General features: G+C 44.2%; 1 protein-coding gene across 2 annotated transcripts in view; it reads right to left on the bottom strand.

Annotated features, from left to right (window-relative positions):
• hip1 (huntingtin interacting protein 1) overlaps window positions 1–22,704 on the bottom strand; it is a 249,125-nt gene that overhangs the window by 21,682 nt on the left and 204,739 nt on the right. For both annotated transcript variants that reach the window (XM_068010196.1, XM_068010197.1), the window contains 4 exons: window positions 16,123–16,230; window positions 4,428–4,564; window positions 3,506–3,616; window positions 2,382–2,440 (listed from right to left, as the gene is read on the bottom strand). In XM_068010196.1, coding sequence (XP_067866297.1) covers window positions 2,382–2,440; window positions 3,506–3,616; window positions 4,428–4,564; window positions 16,123–16,230 — 415 coding nt within the window. The remainder of the gene's footprint in view (window positions 1–2,381; window positions 2,441–3,505; window positions 3,617–4,427; window positions 4,565–16,122; window positions 16,231–22,704) is intronic.

The raw sequence follows: 22,704 nt of genomic DNA, 5'->3' as shown, positions 1-22,704 counted from the left end.
TAAAATCAGGAATGTGCAAGAGGGCTGAATTGGAGGAGTGCTGAGACTTCAGAGGATTGTAGAACTGGAGGAGATTACAAAGATAGGGAGGGGCAAGGTTATGGAGGGATATAAAAACATGAATGAGACGATGAGCCAGCATAGGTCAGCCAGCATAGTCTAGTTCTAGAGTTGAGTCAATAGACCAAATGTACGTTTTAGACACACTTGACTAAAGGGCACAAGAGTCAGAGCATATGTATAGATTGTTCAAAACTGTTCTTTTTCATCATGTACATAGTTTATCGTTTGTGTATTTCCATTTTAGGAAAGGGGGATGTTGTGATATCACTAACACTGAGTACTTCACACATCATCACAGGAAGTGAGTTGTGTTAATCACCTAGTCACTCGTATTATAGAGCTCTCTTGCATACCTGTTCATTAACAATAAAGAACTTACTATTTAATCACCACTCAACTCAAGATTACTTTGCTACCTAATTGCTGAAGGCGGCCAGAACAGAACAGGGCCAAGATTAGATCGTTGGAGAACTCCAGTGGTAACAATGCAGAAGCAGGAAGTGAAGGCATTGCAGGTGATTCTCTGACTATGGCTGGATAGATAAGAATGGAACCAGGCGAGTGCAGTCCCACCCAGCTGGACAACAGAGGAAAGGCACTGGATGAGGGTGATATGGCCACCCGTGTCAAAAGCTACAGACAGGTCGAGAAGGATGAGAGGAAATAGTTCATCACAGTCACACGGGATATCAAATGTGACTTTGATAAGGGATGTTTCAGTGCTGTGGCAGGAGCGGATTGGAGGGGTTCAAACACAGAGCTACAAAAAAGATGGGCATGCATTTTGGAAGCAGCACATTCAAGGACTAGGAAGAGGGAAGGAAGGTTGGAGAGGGGACAGTAGTTTTCAAGGACGGAGGAGTCAAGGTTTTCTTTTGGAGGAGGATGAAGAAGAATGGGTGGTTGATGTTCGGCACAGACTCGGTGGGCCGAAGGGCCTGTTTCAGTGCTGTATCTCTAATCATAATCAAGACGATAGACTTCAAGGGAAGAGGGACAGTACCCAAGGAGAAGAAACCGTTAACAATATCAGCTAACATGGGGGCCAGGAAGGAAACTTAGGTGGTCAGCAGATTGGTGGGGAAAAATTTGAGGGAGCAGGTGGTAGGTCTCATGAACAAAAAGAAGTTGGAGAGGACATGGGGTTGGATAGGAGAGAATCTGGAGAAAGATCCAAGTCCAGGGCTGGGGCAGTGGTCACACTGTCATTTAATCCCAAAACCTGGGTTCAAATCCTGCTCAGACTGACAGGATATTCCTCCCTTTCCTAGAGTTCCAAGGGAAATGAGTTTAGGGGAAACAGTACACAGATACACAGTTGCAAACCTGATTCACGAGATATCTGACTGCATCTACTGATAATAGTCTAACTAACTCCCTGACACATAGAGGAAGATTGGGTCAAGTACAGGAAAGTTGATGACACCTGTGGAGAGAAAATTGGGGATAAGAAATATTACAACTGACATTGTTATAAAACTGCAGGCGAAAGCAGCCATTTACAAACCTTTACAGCAGACTGGAATGAATTACTCATTCAGCAGTTCAAATTCATGCAAAAACACAACAGAGTCAAGAGCAATGAGCCTATGTGATTTTCAATATTTATAGCAGCAGTGATCAGAAAATGATACATCTGTTGGAATACTATACAATGAGATTGAATGGGAAATAAATTAGTCCATTACAATTCTGGGCAATGGGAGAGAATGGCAAGTGAATTAGTCAACTGGAGTTTTGAACAATGCGTATGAATGGATAATGAACTTGTCCATTGGACTCTGTATAATTAAGTGACTGAAAAATGGATTAGTCTGAGTCTGTTGGAATTCTAGACAATGGAAAATGATTAGTCTTTTAGAACTCTGTACAATGGAGTGACTGACAAGTGGATTAGTCCAATGGCATTCTAGATAGTGGGAGTGAATGGGAATAGATTTCATCTCAGGAATTCTGTAGAATGAGGGCCACATTAATGGAGGTGGGCCAGCTCCACATTTGAGCATTGTTTTGAGTCCATTTGCAGCAATACATAGATGGTACATTTAATAAAAAATGTTGCAATTTTTTGTTTTGTGGAATGATTCTTTGGTTTAAAAAACTATAAAGACCACAACAAACAACAGCAGGTCTCATATAAATTCTTTTTCAAGTTTCTTAGATTTCCCAACTGAGGCTTTGACGTCTGGGGGTCTTTGAGCAGGAAGCTCACGTTAAGACCGTGTAAAATTACCGGCACTCTGCTGCAGAAGAGTCCTTACTGGCACCCGAACCTCTTGTAGACCGATATAAATTCATGTGTACTTGAAAGCACTGACCTCTCATTCACCTCCAGCTTCACGCCCGTGTCTCCTGCCCTCGACTTGCTTAGCATTTCCTAGTTACAAGATTAAAAGAAAACTCGTTTTAACCAGCAGCTTTGAAATGTGACAGAATTCCATCCTGCTGCAACACTCAGCCAGGGAAAGGCTAGTGTCGTTTTCTTTGTAAAGCGTTTGATGTTTAACAGGCTGAGTTCTGTATCATGCCAAGCTATATAAATGGCTGATCTATCTTTTGCTACCATTGTGTTAGAAAGTATGGAAGAGACTAGGCCTGTTGTGTGAATATACACACATAGTTTCAGATAATATGGCTGTCAAGTTCTAGCAAACAAATGTCAGACACAGTTATGTACAGAACAGAGTACAATTAATAATTAATAGAACCGATAGTAGCAATCAGCAACACTGCACAGAGCTCTTTCTATTTCCTTAGAACCTTCCAGATTTTGCCTGCTTTACCTAACTTCCCCATTCAAACCCCCTCCCCTAGCTTAAATAACCTCTCTGTGAAGCCGCCACACGTGTTGTATTAGACTATATTATAGTAAAAAACCTTTGTACTGAAATTCCAGAACTGTAAAAATTCTGTCAGAAAAAAATTGTCTTTGCATACTAGAATTTTTTTTTCTGATTTTCGCCAAAGGTCCGTTTCCGTATTCTTTGCTTGCTTGAGATTTTCTTGATGCGCAGTTCTCAGTCAACAGCATGAAGCACAGCAAGAAAATACATAACTGTCCTCACCAGATCAAGGGAGAGAAATATAACTGTCAGAACTCCCATCTGACCATCATATGTCTCCTCCAGGGGAAGTACAACAGCTTTGATCATTGACATGGAGAAATAGGACAACCTGCATGAACAATGCCCCACACCATGCTACTCCCTATTACAGCACACCTTCACACACTGGAATTCATAATTCTCTTCATGTGTACAACTACCTTCTCTCTTCCAATAATTTACTCTTGAAGTATAACAGAATTGCAAGTTTTCATGCATATCTGCATCTACCCATCCACCAACAGAAACTGTATCCAGCTACAGAAGTAATTTTTCCAAGACACAGCCTTGCTAGTCTATCGAATTAACTTAAAGCAGATTCCACTGTTGCAAATCACCTCTATCCTTGTAGCAGCAGCTTCAACAGCTGCTGATGTGGCAGCCATCTCTTGTTCCACCAGATCACCCAGTTCTTTTTGTTTGATGTCTCTCCCTTTAGGCCTTAGCTCCTAAAATAAACACAAAGTAGATAGTAGTATTGCAGAACAATTCAAGGAGTAGGAATTCAACATCGTCAATCCAGAATTACAAGAGATCCACAAGTGTTTCAGCAGGGGCATGAATTGTCTAGAGTGGCACTTAAGCATATAGACCAAGAAAGTCCTAGATTTGATTCTTTTCTCTGCTGAGTTGGTTGTTGTCAGCTGGGGCAGCAGCTTGGGTGGCTACAGTTGGCCTCTGCATCCTTGGGTTGGAGAGGGAGGGAAAAACAAAAAAACATGCACGATTCTTGTTCCTGATCATACTCTATTAGCTCCTACTGGAAAACGCACCTATATGGGTTTGGCTTTCAGGCTTCCCACAGTCCAACAGCCACTGACCCTCATTGTCTGGGCTCACAGATGCAGAATGGTCACTTGAGTGAGGTACTGGATGGCATCCAACAGCTGTGGAACTGAACTCTATCAGGAGTCGGTGTCTTAGAAAAGGAGGAGGAATATTAGTGGGGAAATTGGGGGATTAAAACAGGAACTGCTGGAAATACTCAGCAGGTCAGGCAGTATCTGTGGAAAGAGAAGCAGAGTTAATGTTTCAAATATTAACGCTGCTTCTCTCTCCACAGATGCTGCCTGACCTGAGTATTTCCAGCAGTTCCTGTTTTTATTTCAGATTTCCAGCATCCACAGTATTTTGCTTTTGCACTCTGGGGAAAACGGATGGCATAGAGTGACTGACTATAGAATCAAGGGACAGCTTGATGCTGTGCTGCAAACCCAAGTCAATCCAATATTTTTCCAAATTTAAGAGTCAGTTTCTTACCTCTCCAATTGCGTTTATCTGGTTCAGACCTTCTCTCACTTTTGTGCAATCTGCACTGCTCAAAGCTGTAGTGTCCTTCAAACTGGAGAAGTAGGAGAGTACCTCACTACCGCACTGCTTACATGCTTCCAATAGGCCTAGCAATTAGAAAACAGACTCAACATAGGGTATGGGCAAAATAGTATAGCCACAGAACCAAAATTACAACCGCACGTAACCTGCTGGCTGGGGGGTTTAATTCCAAGGTCAGTTAAGAGTTTTTTTTTACCTCTTTGCTCACCTTAGTTGGAATGACACTGAGCCCACAGAGTTTCTTTGAAGTTGTGGGCTATGGAATGACAAAGATCAGTCAGGGTTCCTGCTCCTGAAGGTTATTCAGTGATCTCTGGTGATTGAACATTTGAGTAAAGTTCAGCAGTGGCATACCAAACAGCCTGCCAACACCCCTGGTCAAGTCTCAGATCCTAGAGTGGCTATTTGGGTGAGGTACTGAGTACAATTGTCACCTACTTAACAGTCCACAGCATGGAATCAATGACTGCAGGACACAAGGGGAAGTAATGGGGAGCAAATCGAAATAAAAGATGCTCATCGACTTCATCGCTACTGCAACAGATTATCTTTTTAAAAAAAATTTCAATGAGAAGCAAACAGTCAGAAAATATAATAAACCAGTCCTTTTTGACAAATTTATTACTTTTTTTTTTAAGAAAAAGCAAACATATACACATATTTATAAATAAACCTCCTCTCAGTATTCTGAGCAACTGGTGCCAAATCAGTCAGAAAAGCCTGTATCGTATCAACAACGCCCATCTAAGGACATCAAAATTCACTTGACGATGGAATGCTTAAACTCTTTTCTTCTCTTCTTCAATAGGGAAGAAATTAATTGCAGAGAAGAGGAGAAACCAAGAAAAGGGGGAGACTGAGAAAAAGGGGAAGAGAGAACAAAGGAGAGAGAAAAATGAGAATGAAATGGAAAGATGTCCTTTGGCTGAGTAGGTAAATGCGCCAACCCGAGCCTGTGCTCATTTAGTTGATATCAACTAAGGTAGTACTATAATTAGTCATGCTGTATGAAGTGTGCGAGTGTGAAGTTAGATGAGGACAGGATGTTTCATCCCATGGTCAAATATCATGAAAACACATTGTTGAATTGTACTAACAAAGAATGGCTAGGTATTAGAGAACAACTCATGTCCATTGAATCATTCGTGTGTTTCTATAATCCAGTATTCATAGGGAATTCATAGGCAAGCTGCCTGTGTGTTTGCAAACATTAAAATTGAGGAAAAGAAACTCAGGAGCTGCAATTCCTGGATTTCCCAAAATTTACTACCAGGGAGCATTAAATCACAGAATTATCTCTCCATATACCATCATAAGGGCATACATGAGGGAGAGGGGAATAGGAGGATACAGGGGGAGGGTGCAAAGAGGTACTTAGAATGAATGGAGTTTGTGTGGAGTATACAGTACAGACCAGTTGGGCCATTTCTCCGTGTAATTCTATGCAATCGGTATCATTAGGGGAGGAGTAGGGAAAATACTAAAAGAAAATTCCATTCCAAGCTGTGGCTGGCCACCTGCATTCATAGAGAGATACAGCACTGAAACAGGCCCTTCAGTTCACCAAGTCTGTGCCGACCAACAACCACCCATTTATACTAATCCGACATTAATCCCATATTTCCTACCACTTCCCCACCATTCTCCTACCACCTATCTACACTAGGGGCAATTTACAATGGCCAATTTACCTAACAACCTGCAAGTCTTTGGCTGTGGGAGGAAACCGGAGCACCCGGCGGAAACCCACGCGGTCACAGGGAGAACTTGCAAACTCCGCATAGGCAGTACACAGAACCGAACCCGGGTCGCTAGAGCTGTGAGGCTGCGGTGCTAACCACTGCGCCGCCCATTGAGCTGGCATTGCAGTTATTCTGGGAATGACGAGCACCCAGGGCTGATACATTGGTCCCTGACATGGAGCCTCTCAGCCTCTATCACACTGCACTGCTTTGGATAGAATGCTTCTCATCATTGCCATTAACATTTCTGAACAATACGCCCAAGACTTCCATTTTGGACCTACTCATTGGGCGGTACTTCATCCTTCTCATGGCATTTCCAACAGTGGAACCGGAAGTTGGCGGCTCTTCTGCTTCCACCGTTTTTGCCAGTTCCCAAGCCATCACACATTTCAATTTATGTTCCAGCGGCGGGCACAGGAGGCACGTGTGATTATGCAGCAGAGACGTCTTTCTACTGGTGGATCCCAACGTCACTTTGCAAAGCACTATCAGTGGCAGGGCTATAATGCATTCTGCATTGCAAGCATGGATGCTGACCAGCCTGCATGCTCTCTTTTCCCTTGCGCAGAACTTTGAGTAATATAGCTTGAATCATTTTTATTTATCACCCACCCTCATCCTTTATTTTTTTCTCTCCCACTCCAGTTTCCAGTTTTCCTTGACTCAATCACCAACCCCACTCCGACCACTATAATGTCAGCCAGGAGGCAGCGTCCAGCCCCACAGTTCAGTGATACTTCTCTGCAGGTTCTCCTCCAGGCTGTCAGGGAAAGGGGAGAGGTCCTCTTTCCTGAAGATGGAGTCAAAAGACCCTCCTGCCTGACCAAGGCAACATGGATGGAGGTGGCAGGGGAGGTATCACACCGTGGGGTCACATGGAGAACCTGGGTTTAGTGTCATAAAAGGGTCAATGACTTTCTCAGATCAGTGAGGGTAAGTGACGTGGCTGAGGCTTACAAATATTGACCTCCTAGGTTCCTTTAAACTTCATATCAGCAGTGGGAAGCCATGCCTTGTGTCTGAATGCATGTTTAGCTTTGGTGCCATATAGCACCTGATTGTGGAAAATCTTGAAGTCTGCATCTGCTTGCGCTCGGATGCTGCATGCAACTGACATGCCAGAATGAATGATGTTGATGCATGTAGACATGGGGTGATAGACATTATCTGACACGTCATGAAATTTGCAATTTCTCCTGTCGGACAAGCAGACCTATAATCACCATGAGCAGACCACAACAGGGGGGTGGAGTCCCTGACATGAGAATTCTGACCCCAGCAGAGGAGGAAGCAGTTCAAATAGCTGGAGAGGAGGGAGCAAGATCTGTAGCAGACAGTGAGGCAGGATTGTCAAGGCGTAAGGATGAAGTGTGAACCTTAATGTTGTAGCCATGTGTGTACACAGGAGGAGGATAGTGTGAAGTAGCGACGCTCTAATGGTTTGATGATACTTAATATGCTTCTGTTTATTTTCCATTGCAGGTGCCCAAAAACGATCGATGGGATGCCATCAAGCTGAAGACTTTGTTTCTGGGGAAAAAGGTACCTATGCCCCAGAGGGCACACTGTCACCTGCCTCCTCGTCCACTTCTGCCAGCGCAGATATATCCAAGCGGTCCATGGCGGGTTTGCAATTAGAGTCAGGGTAACAATCTGGTCAGCACGTCACAAACACGTCCCAGCAGCTGAGGGGGTACGTGCCAGCTGGGCCTCCTGACGCTCTGAGGACTGCTGGGAACCAGGCGCCTGCTTGGCCCCACATTGTTGATCCTCTGTTTGAGGTTACAAGAAGCCTGCTGGAAGTGCAGAAATCTCACGGGGAAAATATGTCGGAGATGCCTAAAGTCATGCCTGGCTTTGCACGTGCTATGGAGGAGTCCATGTAAGCCATGACTTCTGCCATGTCTCAGGTATATGAGCGTTTGGTTTCCTCAGTGGAGTGTGTGGCGAGCTTCATGGTGAGTCTTGCTGAGCACTCAAATTAATGAGCACTATAGGCATTGGCTCAATGCAGCAGTGCCTAAGCGAGAGGGGGACAAGAAACCTGGACCTCCCTCTGGGCGCCCCTTCCCCTCAGGGAGACAGGCAGGTGTCAGTGTGTACCCAGATTGAGGAGGAGCGTGTGCCAACTGCCCCAGAGCCTTCCTCTCAGGACTCCCCCAGGGTAAGTGATGTCTCATCTTCCCGCCCTGACATTGACCCCCCCCCCACCTTCGGCAGGCGAGCCCAAGGAGGATGCACAAGCACCAGTGCTGGATACTTCCAGTAGGATGGAGCCCTCAATGCCCCATACTCCAGAGGACGTGCGCCACAGTCATCCAGGGCAACGGGCAGCGCCATGAACAGACTGCTTCCACCTCAGCTGCTAGTGTCAGGGTAGCACCTAGGCGCAGTGGTAGGAAGCGCAAAATACAAGAATTATGAGCATGAAGGTGACACGGGGGCATGAAATATATTTATAAATGTGATTATGTCTCAATATATGTATTTGCTTTAATCTTTGATACAGTCTCATTTATCATCTTAACTCTCCAAGGTGAAAAGAATAATGATTATGGATGCCCTATGACTGGCACGCTTTGATGTTTACAAATGATTGTCGGGCATGTCCATTGTGTTAACATTAATGTTTGAGCATTCAGTCTTCACTGCCAGCTGGCTGTAGTTTAAAGTTTGGTAACAGGTTTCTGTAGCAACATGCCTCCAAATAGAGCTTCTGTAGGCCCCCCTTATAAGCCTTATTTTGGAGTTGGTGCGGCTCCATCACAACCTGGATCCATTAGAAGTTGAAGGTCTAATCAAAGTGATGTAATGGTGTATCAGCTTCTGATCAAAGGGTAATGCTTGGATGCAGGACAATTGTTCTAGTATGCCACAGGTTGTTTCAAATGCACTTCCCAGCAGACAGGGCATTCTGCACATCTCCATTGCAGATGCAATTCTTGACGGCACATGGCGCCTGCTGTCAGATTGCAGCAATGCCTAAGCTCACAGGGGTATGATATGCTTTCAACTTTATGCATTTACATGCCTCATCCTTGGCTGAAACGTGCAAAGATATGGTCCTCTCTGGTGTCCCATGCACATCTCCCCATGGATCTAGCATCCATCAAATTTTCATTAACATTACTGGCCTCCTACTCAGGCTTTTCACATTCATCCTCACCTGAGCAGTACTGCTGCTGCCCCAGTCCCTGCTCATGCAAGATATGTCCACATTGCATTGCAAGGTTGTGTAGTGAACAACAGACAACAATTATTCTTGAGATCCTCTGTGGTCCATACTGAATTGCCCCTCCAGACCAGTCAAGGCAGCGAAATCGCACTTTCAACAAGCCAGTGGAGTGTTCGATGATGGCTCTGACGGAGGCGTGAGCTACCTTTTATTATGACCAAGGTGGGAGGAGTGCACTGCCTTTCTCTAGTTCCACTTCTCCTCAGGTCACAACATATATTGAAATGTTTACCCAGTTATTTTTGCAGCCAATTATATACTCTATCTATTTTAGTTTCAAAATTAAATCTACCAACCAGGTTTCTTTAATAAATGACAAAATTATTATATTATAAAACACGAATTAGTCAATAAAGATGTAAAGCTTTAACACAGTTCGAAATATGACAGTAAATATATATATTCTCTTCTAAATACCCAACACACACACACAGGTAAAATAAAGATGCTTTGGCCAAAGTACTTGTTAATTCTTGAAGAAAAAGGATAAGACAGGTTATGTTCCAGATGGCAAACAGTCGTCCGAGTACACTTAGACGGGACACTGGGACCTTTTCAGAAGCAGTTCTTTTTAAGCAGCATCAAGAATTAATCTGGCAGGCTGTCCAGGAGCTTCTCAGGAGAAATGTGGCATCAGGGGTTTCAGCTGTCATACACTGGATTTTTGCAGGGTTTCTCAGAGAGGTGGAGAAAAGATGAGTTGCTCTTCTCTTTTAGCAGGCTGACCTCCAACTGACTCAAAACAGTATTCAAAAATGAAACCCACTCTTGAGCACCATAAATCTTGACATGTCACTTCTCTTGTAAACAATGCCCCAGAGAGAAGGCACCTGTTGTTTACTTAGCTGAAGACATGTGACATCCAGTAAATGGTGTTTTTAAACAGAGTCCTTCCAGTGACCTTTTAAAAAAACACATCCATGGAATTCCTTCAGTCTCAGATGAATCCATCTCCGCAATTCAAAAGCACAAGTCCTCAAAAAATATTTTAAAAATAGAAGCATTTTCATAACAATTGAACAGCTCTTCTACTGCTCATTTGGGGATGCCTCACTGGTGTCAGAAACCTTGCACAAAGGGGCTAATCCGTGTCATCCAGGGTCCAGCTGTCAACTTGGGAATGGATTGCAAAAACTCCTGGCAGATGTGAGTTTTGCAAAATGTAGAAGTCGTGACAGCTCACTGGGTAACGAGCACAGATCTGCATGATTTTTCGCCTGTGGTCGCAAACCAACCTTCATAGAGTGAAAGCCTTTACCAATTCATAAAAGCAGCTGGTTGGTCCCAGGGAGCTCTTATGGCCACTTACGTGCAATCAATCATCCCTTGAACTCTAGGGAAACCAGCAACAGCGCCGAAGGCTGCTAACCTTGCTGCCCTCGTCTAATGGAAAATAGATGACATAGTTGGCACGACGGAATAGGGCATTGGTCACCTCTTTTATGCACCTATGAGTCGATGCCTGTGAGCTGCAACAAGTCACCCGTTGAACCCTGGAAAGTACCACTACGACAAAACTTGAGGACAGGAGTCACCTTGAGGGCAACTGGCATGGGCTTCCCACCAAAACCACATGTTTGCAGGTCATGCTGAATGATCCTAAAAATTTCATTGGTCATCTCATGTGACATCCTCAGGCATCTCTGGTATTGCCTCTTGCACATTTGAAGGTAGACTTTCCATATCCTGAGGATGCATTGACGTGCCAGCACTTGTCTTCAATAATGCCTTCCCTGGATGGCATCATTCTGAGCAGCACCCCCCGCTTGTGCTGTCTACTGATGGCATTGCAACATCAGCCACTGAGCTGCAAGAGCCCTCTTCAGTTGCATGTCCTGCTCTTCATCCCGTGGTAGGAGAAAAATTGGGTGTATGAGACCCATGTCTTTTCAGCTTTGCAACTGCTAAAATGAGACCAGCGTTAAACATCATCCTTGCTTTGCCATGCAGCTCTACCACTGGAGTAATGAGCAGACAGCTTGAATGCGCATAACACTGCACACAGCCTGAAATCCATCCAACCATCATTTGTCTCCTCCCAATTGATTTGCAATCCTTGTATGGCCACATGGCTTCCAGTATAATTTGGACGAGTTTCCAACCTCCTCCTGCCACCTTCCAGCCTGCACCCATCACCCTTGACCCATCCAACGTTATCTTGCATCTGTGACTCTTGAACCTCTCCCCATTACTTTGGATCGGAGCACTATAAACTTATTCATGCCATTCCTCCCCCCGTTCCTACATCCATGACCATCGAAATGCCAACCCTCACCCTTGATCCTTCAAAAATCTACCTCAACGTCATTGCCGAATCCAGTTCTCCTCCCTATGATGCAATAGAATACCTAATCCTAAGTTTTGACCTCACCCCACACCCCCCCACCCCCCATCGAATACAAACGGCCACTGTGACTGTGACCGTACCCTCTGCCAGCCAGTACCCAGCGTTCGTCCCACTGGACTCCAATGTTATCAGCACTCACCACTCCCTTTAGACCCTTCATGACCATCACTCTAATCTTCTGCTCAAAACAACCACAACCCCCACCCCAGCCAACTGCATCATCATCAACTATTACACAACCTGGACGCGAACCCATTCCCTCCCCTGCAGCTGCACACACCCGAGATCCCAGCCAGTGTCCTCCCCTCATCCATGTCTTCACCACCATCACCGCAAAAGAATCACCCTTGCTGATCGCGAGCCTGGGAGCCAAACATCCATTCCAATGTTGGTCTTCCTTGTGCTGAAGAGTTCAAGGAAGAGAACCATTGAATTCAGACACAGCTGCACAAAGCTGACTGGTGCATGCCATCTTTAAATGAATGTGAACCGGGTGCCACAAGATTTCCATTCGCTGCTGACTTAATCTGACAGGTAGGACTTAATTTGAAATAATTATAGGGTAATGAGTATACATGCTATGCAAATGTATGGAAGCTGGAACCCGCCACAGGATGAACTGGAACCCGATCCAGTCCAAACACGCTGCTGACATAATCTTAAAAAAAAATGCCAACGGGAACGCGAAATATCAGCTCATGCCTAATTAAACAACCCCACCTGCCACAAAATCCCCTCCAGCAGGCCTCAAAATTCGCCCCATTGTTTTAAACTATTTAGTAACAGTATCTACCCCCATCTAATTAAATACAAACCACAGCAAAAAATAAACGTTTGTTTTAACCAGCAGTCCACTGTGTGCTGAAATTAAGAATTTCTGTTTTCCTCCAATTTCTCCCCTCTGTGTGAACAAGTAATAATCAAGAAGAAGAAATTTTATAGTTACATAAAGGGAAAACGGGTGGTCAAGAGCAATGTAGGCCCATTAAAAGCTGAAAAGGGAGATATTGTCATTGATAATGGGGAAATGGCAGGCATGTTGCACAATTAGAGTTAACGTTTCGGGTCAATGACCCTTCTTCGGAATTGACAAATATTAGAAAAGTCACAGATTATAAACAAGTGAGGTGGGGGTGGGGCAAGGATAACAAAGGAGAAGGTGCAGATTAGACCAGGCCACATAGCTGACCAAAAGGTCACGGAGCAAAGGCAAACAATATGTTAATGGTGTGTTGAAAGACAAAGCATTAGTACAGATTAGGTGTGAATACACTGAATATTGAACAGCAGCAAGTGCAAACCTGAAGAAAAACAGGTTGCCAGACCTGCTGAGTGATTCCAGCTGTTTTTCTTCAGGTTTGCACTTGCTGCTGTTCAATATTCAGTGTATTCACACCTAATCTGTACTAATGCTTTGTCTCTCAACACACCATTAACATATTGTTTGCCTTTGCTCCGTGACCTTTTGGTCAGCTATGTGGCCTGGTCCAATCTGCACCTTCTCCTTTGTTATCTCTTGCCCCACCCCCACCTCACTTGTTTATAATCTGTGACTTTTCTAATATTTGTCAGTTCCGAAGAAGGGTCACTGACCCGAAACGTTAACTCTGCTTCTCTTTCCACAGATGCTGCCAGACCTGCTGAGTGATTCCAGCATTTCTTGTTTTTGTTTCAGATTTCCAGCATCCGCAGTATTTTGCTTTTATTATTATGTTGCACAATTACTTTGCCTCAGTATTTACAGTTGAAAAGGAAGTCCCGAAAAAATTAATAGCCGATAGGGGACAGGGACTTAATACAATTAGCAGAAGTAAATCATCAGTAACAAGGAAATTAATGGAACTAAAGAGTGAGAAATCCCCAGGAAGTAGGGGAGCACATTGTAGATGCCCTAACTATAGTCTTTCAGAGTTCCCTAGATTCAGGAGTGGTCCCCCTGGATTGGAAAGTTGCACATGTCACTCCACTTTTTAAGAAGGGTGAAAGGGGGAACCAAGGAAATTACAGACGAGTTAGCCTGACATCTGTGGTGGGAAAGTTGCTGGAGTCTATAATCAAGGATTGGGTGACTGAACACCGAGAAAAAGTTCAGCTAATCAGGGACAGCCAGCATGGATTCATGACGGGAAGGTCATGCCTGACAAATCTCATTGAATTTTTTGAAGAGGTGACTAAGGTAGTGGACAGGGGAGTGTCTATGGATGTTATTTATATGGACTTCCAGAAGGCATTTGATAAAGTCCCACATAAGAGACTGTTAACTAAGGTAGAAGCCCATGGAGTTGAGGACAAATTATTGACATGGTTAGAAAGTTGGTTGAGTGGTAGGGCGACAGAGTGGGGCTAATGGGTAGGTACTCCAATTGGCAGGATGTTACTAGTGGTGTCCCGCAGGGATGTGTTGGGGCCTCAATTATTCACATTATTCATTAATGATTTGGATGATGGCTTATTAAGTCATATATCCAAATTTGCTGATGATACAAAGTTAGGCGGCATTGTAGACAGTCTAGATGATAGCATAAAATTGCAAAGAGACATTGACAGACTAGGTGAGTGGGCAAAACTGTGGCAGATGGATTTCAATGCGGGCAAGTGCAAGGTTATCCATTTTGGACCAAAAAAGGATAGAGCAGGGTACTTTCTAAATGGGAAGAGGTTAAGTACAGTGGATGTCCAAAGAGACTTGGAGGTTCAGGTGCATAGATCTTTAAAATGCCACAAGCAAGTACAGAAAATAATCAAAAAGGCTAATGGAATGCTAGCCTTTATATCTAGAGGATTGGAGTATAAAGACAGAGGTTATGCTGCAGTTGTACAAAACCCTGGTTTAGACCCCACTTGGAGTACTGTGAGCAGCTCTGGGTACCACACCTTAGGAAGGATATACTGGCCTGGAGGGAGTGCAACGTAAGTTTACAAGAATGATACCTGGACTACAGGGGTTAAGTTACGAGGAAAAATTACACAAATTAGGCCTGTTTTCGCTAGAAGTTAGAAGGTTAAGGGGTGATCTGATTGAAGTCTTCAAGATATTAACAGGAAAAGACAGGCTAGATAAAGATAAACTATTTCCACTGGTTGGAGATTCTAAAACTAGGGGGCATAGTCTAAAGATTAGGACCAGCGTTCAGGAGAGATGTTAGGAAGCACTTCTTCACGCAAAGGGTGGTAGAGGTTTGAAACTCTCTCCCACAAACAGCAGCTGAAGCTAGAGCAGTTGTTAATTTTAAATCTGAGATAGATAGATTTTTGTTAAGGAAAGATATTAAGGGAAGGTTTTAGTTAGAAAGGCATGAAGCTTGGTGCAGGCTTGGAGGACAGAATGGCCTGTTCCTGTGCTGAACTGTTCTTTGTTCTTTGATATGGGCCAAAGGCAGGTATATGGAGTTAGGCCACGGATCAGCCATGATCACAATGAATGGCGGGACAGGCTCGAGGGGTTGAATGGCCTACTCCTGTTCCTATCTTCCTATGTTCCTAACTACACAAGAGATAGCCTTCCAGTCCCTTACATCAAATGGTAATTCTTCATGTTCAGTGAAGTGTCGCAAGTTGATTGATCATGGGCAAGAAAACTACAGCTAAGGCCAATCATGTCCTCGCCCAATGTACACATACATGCGCACTGCAGCAGGAATCAGCAAACGGCACTGAGGAATCCCTGGCTAATTCTGTACAACCCTAACTCAGGAGTGCTCAGGTCAATTGTAATGTCTCAACTGATGCCCTGGGTGAAAACAGCTAACTTAACACAGGTCCTAAAACCTTCCAGTCTCAATGAAATAGTGGACAGGTACCTTTAGTTACTAGGTCATCAGTAGGGATTAATCATAACACAGTAATGTAAAAATTGACTGACAAAATGTTTAATGTGAATCTATTAACAAACTAAAAATAAAACGGGAGATCGTGGCATAAGATGTTGAAATACAGAAAATATTTGCACAATAACACAACTGTACATTTCAGACACCAACTACTCTCTTGTAATTTAGATTGTGATTGAAGTATCAGGATTTTTCACGGTCAGCCATCACACAATCCCGAGTATGGCTGGCTGAGAATCCAGTATTTCCCCATTGGCGTGGGTTCAAGACTCAGGCTAGTACGCTGTTTCTTATAAGTGGACTTGAGTCTGACTGATTTTCTAGCAACTATGAGCCAAGCTTTAGTAGAGATCACAGTACCTCTGGGAGGGAGTGTAAACCAGTTGATGCAAGCAAGGCATTGCGTTTTAAGCCAACACACGTGCCAGAGCATTATAGATGCCAGTAGATTGAGAGTATTACTTACGGTCTGCCTGCTCCATTGGCACCATATGGGAAGTGGCACTACCCTGAACAATGGTATCACCCATCAAATGGGTAAAGAGGGTGACTGACTGCAGAAGATTGCTGACATCTGGAAAATAAAGAGAGAATTAAAATGTTGTAAAGGAAAGGAGCACAGAATAATTCCAACCATAATAGCCAACTCAAAACAGCAAAAATAGTCCCATGTCTTCTTTATAAACAACTTTTCGACCCTTCCTCTTCTGTAGGTACCAACTCTTAATGGCATACAGTTCTGTAGGTCCTAGCCATTCTCCAGTATCCATGACCATTTTTCATGCCTGATCTTAGACAGAGTGCATCTGGAACTTATTCACCTGCAGGGGGAATCTCACACTCATGTTTGATCCTGTCCTCATCTGACACTCGCACACATGCACTTTCCAGCAAGAATCACACTATAATATTCAAGAGCAGGAACAATGAATTCATTTCTCCCTTCCTCAACTCCTATTTTGATTGCAGTCTGTAACACAATACATGTGTTATATCTTGTAGGCACAACGATCTGAGAATTGTTCTAAGGGTGTCCTCTAAAATGGAGTCAGCAGCCAGATGGAACTGTGGGATGTAGTAAATGGCTAAGAACTGGGAATGCCAGTGGAATTGAGGTTTTTTTTTATACAGAGGCTAGAGAAGCAGATGCCATCAATGCCACAGGCTAGAGATTTTCCAGAAGGAGTGATAAATGTTTAACTCCCCAACTAACAACAGAACACCAGCTCAGAGTTGGGGGAGTGAATTATCAGCTGACACATCTGGGTTTTGCAGTTGCCAGCAACCTGAGCTTAGCAGTGACACTAGTACAACTGTTTGAGATATTGATACCTAAAAGCGGGGTGAACTCTTCTGACCCATGTTTGGGGTACGACTAATCCAGAGGACTGGACTAATAATCTGGAGGCATGGGATCAAATCCACCACAGCAGCTATGGAATTTAAATTCAGTTAATTAATCAGGAATGATAAGCTAGTATCAGTAATGGTGACTACAAAACTACTGGATTATCACAAAAACCCATCTGGTTCACTAATGTTCTTTAGGGAAGGAAATCTGCTGTCCTTACCCAGTCTGGCCTAAATGTGACCCCAGACCCAAAGCAACGTGGTTGACTCTGCCCTATGAAATGGCTTAGCAAGCCACTCAGTTTACTCAAGGGAAATTAGGCAATAAATGCTGGTCTTATCAGCAATACCCACATCCCGTGAATGAATTGAATTACAAAAAACAGATTGGTGAATGGAATGAAGGGGCTTTCTTGCAAAACCAAGTGTTTATAAGAGGGTGTCTTGACACACCTTTGATTTCCAGGTTTTCTTTGCTGTTAGCAACCTATATCTAGTGTATGCAAAAGGGTTCCAAAAAAACCCCAAAAGTGCACTTATGACCGAGAAAGAGCAAATACAGAAGCATGGCTATACCAGCTAGTGGCAGGAAGATATCAGTGTCGTTTAAAATGTTTTCCTTAGATCGGGGAAGGAAAGATTTATGCCAGCAAGTCCAGAAACAGACACCAATGCGTAAGGTGGATTTATCTTGGGGAAGAGGATCCAAGAGGAACGAAGATCACCGAGGTGTCCCAGAAGCCAACACCTGCAGCTCAGAGGAAGGTGAGCAACCTGCTCAACCACACAGCTAATAGGCAGTCTATTAGGTTAGAGTCTATCTAATGCTGTTAATGTCTGAGCTATATAAGGATTCTAATCCAAATCTATCTCACCAAGTTACACCAATCTCAACAATAACCTGATAATCAGCAATCCAGTTGGTGCTGATTTACTGTGATACCACAGTGCTCGCGTGTCAGTTAACCCCAACTGCTAATTATTTGCATACTCTCTATAGGTCACAGTACTGAGTCAGCGGCGCTTGAGATGGCTTGGCCATGTGAGCCGCATGGAAGATGGCAGGACCCCCAAAGACACATTGTACAGCGAGCTCGCCACTGGTATCAGACCCACCGCTTTAAAGACGTCTGCAAACGCGACATGAAATCCTGTGACATTGATCACAAGTCGTGGGAGTCAGTTGCCAGCGTTCGCCAGAGCTGGCGGGCAGCCATAAAGACGGGGCTAAAATGTGGTGAGTCGAAGAGACTTAGTAGTTGGCAGGAAAAAAGACAGAGGCGCAAGGGGAGAGCCAACTGTGCAACAGCCCCGACAAACAAATTTCTCTGCAGCACCTGTGGAAGAGCCTGTCACTCTAGAATTGGCCTTTATAGCCACTCCAGGCGCTGCTTCACAAACCACTGACCACCTCCAGGCGCATATCCATTGTCTCTCGAGATAAGGAGGCCCAAAGAAACTCTATAGGTTTAAATATGACTTTGAGCTTAATAAACAATTCTTAGTGCATGCTTTGTTTGAATCTATGATTATTTGGCAAGAAAGGTTTCATTCATTTGCTCAGTAGCTTGTGGATATTGTAATTGGAGGTTGGTACAGTAAACACAAACTCAATCCAAACTGAGCCAAAAATGGACACTGATCATCCCTAGATAGAGGCTGGGCAACAGTCACTTCCTTGGAGAGGAATTAAGGTGAAGGGAGCTGAAGATTTGCCTGGTTTCTTGTCAAATATTTGTTGGGATACTTATCCCAGGTGCACAACTTGTATTATATAATAAATGCACGAAAGAGTATTACATCTATGTAATAGCCACAAATGCTATTCCCTCACCACTGAGTTTGCTCGTCTCCCTGGCCACTGTCTCAGACTGAACCAGACAGCTCACAGCTTCGGCTTCCATTCTGACCCTGAGCCTCCAACCCCACATGTTCTCCGTCACAAGGCTGCCTACATCCACCTCCATAATGTTGCCTGATTCTATTCTGCTTTGCTTCAGCTTATCTGCTGCTGAAACCTTCATTCTTGCTTTCATTACCACCAGACTTGTCTTTACAATTTTTTCCGAACTGGCCTTCCACCTCTCACCCTCCATAAACTTGAGCTCATTCACCACTAGCTTGCACCAAGTCCCGTTCACCCATCACCCCTGTGCTCGCTGAGCTACATTGGCTCCCGATCCACCAACAGCTCAAATTTAGAATCCTCTTCCTTGTGTTCAAACCTCTCCATGCCCTTTCCTCTCCGAATCTTTGCAACCACCTCCAGTCTTACAACCCTCCGCGATCTCTGCGCTAATCCAATTCTAGATTCGTTTGGGTCCCCACTTACTTTGCCCCACCACCAGAGTCAGGGAGCCTCACTTGAGCATGAGCAGCCTTCTACCAGCTGTGCTGAAGCCACTGAGAGAAGCACCTTGCCAGAGTGATAGGATAGTTAAGAAAGCATTTAAGGAAACATTTTGTGCTGACACAGTAGTCACAAATGATATTACGGTTATTATTGCGCCTGCCATTAAACTATTCACCTCTTTTTACTTCTCTACACTATCTGCAGCTTGGTCTCAGAGCTGGTCCTGAGCATGCAACGTCAGGTCCCATATCTGATAGTTGGCTCAGCGGTTGGAGCTATGTCACTGCAAGGCGGAAGGCCGTGTAGAGGTGGCATCATTAATGCGGGAGGAATGAAGGCAAGGGAATGAGTAGATTAGACAATGCAATGAGCAATCAACTGATCCCGAGCCCCTCTGGCACAAGCTGGTGTCCTCGCCCTCCCACTTCTGCTCCTTCTTTGTGGGGATCTGCCTGGTCAAATATGGGAGGGTTCTCTTGCTCTTCTCACTTATGTGCATTGCACATTGCAGTGAGGTCATGCAGAATGCAGCACACCAGCACAATGTGGGAAGCTCTCCATGGTTTGTATTGCAAAGGCCCCAGACCTACCCAGGCACTGAGAATGTCACTTAATGAATGCAAACATATATTTGATAATCATACTGGTGGACTCTCCATTCTTATTAAACAATATGCTCTGGTTTTATTTAATCTTTGTGGATGAGCCTGGGTTACAGAGAGGTGTCATGAGCTATACATGCAAGTGGTAGCTAGTCCCCTAGTAGCCATCCCCTGACATTCTGAGGTGAGTGGAATAGCAGGGGAATGGCTGACTGCTGCAGAATGAAATCATCCTGGCATGTGTCAGCTGTGGAGCGTGGTAACACTCTCACCTCTGTCAGAAGGTTGTGGGTTCAAGACCCACTCCAACGACTTGAGGCACAACATCTAAGCTGACACTCCAGTGCAGTACTGAGGGAGTGTTGCACTCAGAGGTGTCATCTTTCAGATAAGATGTTAAACTGAGGGCCTGCCTTCCCTCTCAGGTACACATAAAAATAATCCCATGGGCACTATTTTGCAGGAGAACTCTCCTCAGTGTCCTCGCTAATATTTATAGATTCACGGAAAGTTACACCACGGAAGGTGGTCATTCTGCCCTTTGTGTCCACACAGGCCGACAAGTGGCCATACAATCAAATCCCACTTTCCAGCTCTTGGTCAGTAGCCTTGTAGGTTAAGGCACTTCAAGTGCAAATCCAAGTAGTTTTTAAATATTATGAGAGTTTTTGCCTCTACCACCTTTTCAGACAGTGAGTTCTGGATCCCCTACACCCTGAGTGAAAAGATTTCCCCTCGAAGCTCTTCTAAACCTCCTACCTCTTAGCCTAAATCTATGCCCCACCCCACCCAGTTATGGATCCCACAACTAAGGGGAATATAGCCTCCCTATTCACTAGCTCACTGTTATACACCTAATTAGGTCTCTCCTCAACCTCCTTTGTTCCAAAGAAGAAAACTCTAGCTTTTCCAATCTTTTCTCATAACTAAAATTCTTCAGTACAGGCAACATTCTGGTGAATCTCCTCTGTACCCTCTCGAGTGCAATCACATCTTTCATATAGTGCGGTGACCAGAACTGCATGCAGTATTCCAGCTGCGACCTAACTAGCGTTTTATACAGTTCCTGCATAACCCCCCCAGCTCTTATATTTTATGTCTCGGCTAACAAAGTCAGGTATCCAATGTGCCTTCTTGGCCACCTTATCTACCTGTCCAGTCACCTCCAGGGATCTGTGAACATGCACTCCAAAGTCCTTCAGTTCCTCTACACTTTTCAGTATTCTGACATTTATCGTGTATTCCCTTGCCTTGCTAGCCTTCCCCAAATGTATTACCTGACACTTCTCCAGACTGAACTCCATTTGCCACTCTTCCAACCACCTGACTAGTCCATTGATATCTTTCTGCCATCTATAGCTTTCTTCTTCACGATCAACCACACGGCTAATTTTTGTATCGTCTGCAAACTTCCTAATCATACCCTCTACATTCAAGTCTAAATTAATTGACAGATAACACAATAAGGAAGCGACCTTGTGTTGAGCCCTGCAGAACTCCACTGGAAACAGCCTTCCAGTCACAAAAACTCTCAATGACCATTACCCTTTGCTTCCTGCCTCTGAGCCAAGTATCACCAAAACAGCTATAAAAACAAGAAATGCTGGAATCACTCAGCAGGTCTGGCAGCATCTGTGGAAAGAGAAGCAGAGTTACCGTTTCAGGTCAGTGACCCTTCATCGGAACTGACAAATATTAGAAAAGTCACAGGTTTTAAGCAAGTGAGGTGGGGGTGGGGCAAGAGATAACAAAGGAAGTCGAGATTGGACCAGGCCACATAGCTGACAAAAAGGTCACGGAGCAAAGGCAAACAATATGTTAATGGTGTGTTGAAAGACAAAGCATTAGTACAGATTAGGTGTAAATACACTGAATACTGAACAGCAAGTGCAAACCTGAAAAAAAACAGTGGGTAAGCAAACTGAACAAAGATGAAATGAAATAAATGCAAAAAAAAGATTGTAAAAAATGTAAAAAAGGTTAAAAAAAGAAAAAAATAACTAAAAATGAAAGTAAAATGGGGGGCTGTCATGTTCTGAAATTATTGAACTCAATGTTCACCAAAACAGATGATCTGTTCATTATCAGAATGCTGCTTGTGGGACCTTGCTGTGCGCATATTGTCTGCCGTGTTTTCTACATTCCAAAAGTGACTGCAGCTCAAAAAGATATTTCATTGGCTATAAAGCGCTTTGTGATGTCCTATGATCATGAAAATGGTGATAGACTCCTCGTTGTTTGAGTATGTCCAAGCTGTAAATGATTTCATCGTCTTCGGTGGGTCATCTCGTGACTGAGGAATCCGATGTGGGACCGACAAGGACGTCCACAGAACCGGCAGTTCATATTGTCACCACTGGTGCTTGGGGAACTTTTGAAGCTGTGCCACCTCTGGCTTTCCTCTGAGCACGTCAAGATGTTGTGAGTTTGATGTAGACGGTCCTCAAAACATGTTGAACCAGATTTCAGTGCTTGCCTCCATGTGGGCCAGTTGACTGCAGTGTTTTCCCAAGAGAGGTGGTCTACCATGTACAACTTGTAAATCTCTTTTTTTTAGGATGTCCTTATACCATTTGTACTGACCACCATGATGTTGTTTGCCCTGAGACAGTCCATAGAAGATTTGCTTGAGGATTCTGTAATCATCGATATGGGAGACATGGCCTGTCCATCTAAGCTGAATTTTCTGGAGGGTGCTCTCCATGCTGTTGAGCCCAGCACGATGGAGGACTTCGTTTATGAT

Source organism: Heterodontus francisci, chromosome 30 (assembly GCF_036365525.1).
Source record: "Heterodontus francisci isolate sHetFra1 chromosome 30, sHetFra1.hap1, whole genome shotgun sequence".
Classification (NCBI taxonomy): Eukaryota; Metazoa; Chordata; class Chondrichthyes; order Heterodontiformes; family Heterodontidae; genus Heterodontus; species Heterodontus francisci.
The sequence above is the reverse complement of the archived record's forward strand: the minus strand, read 5'-3'. Positions and strand labels throughout refer to the sequence as shown.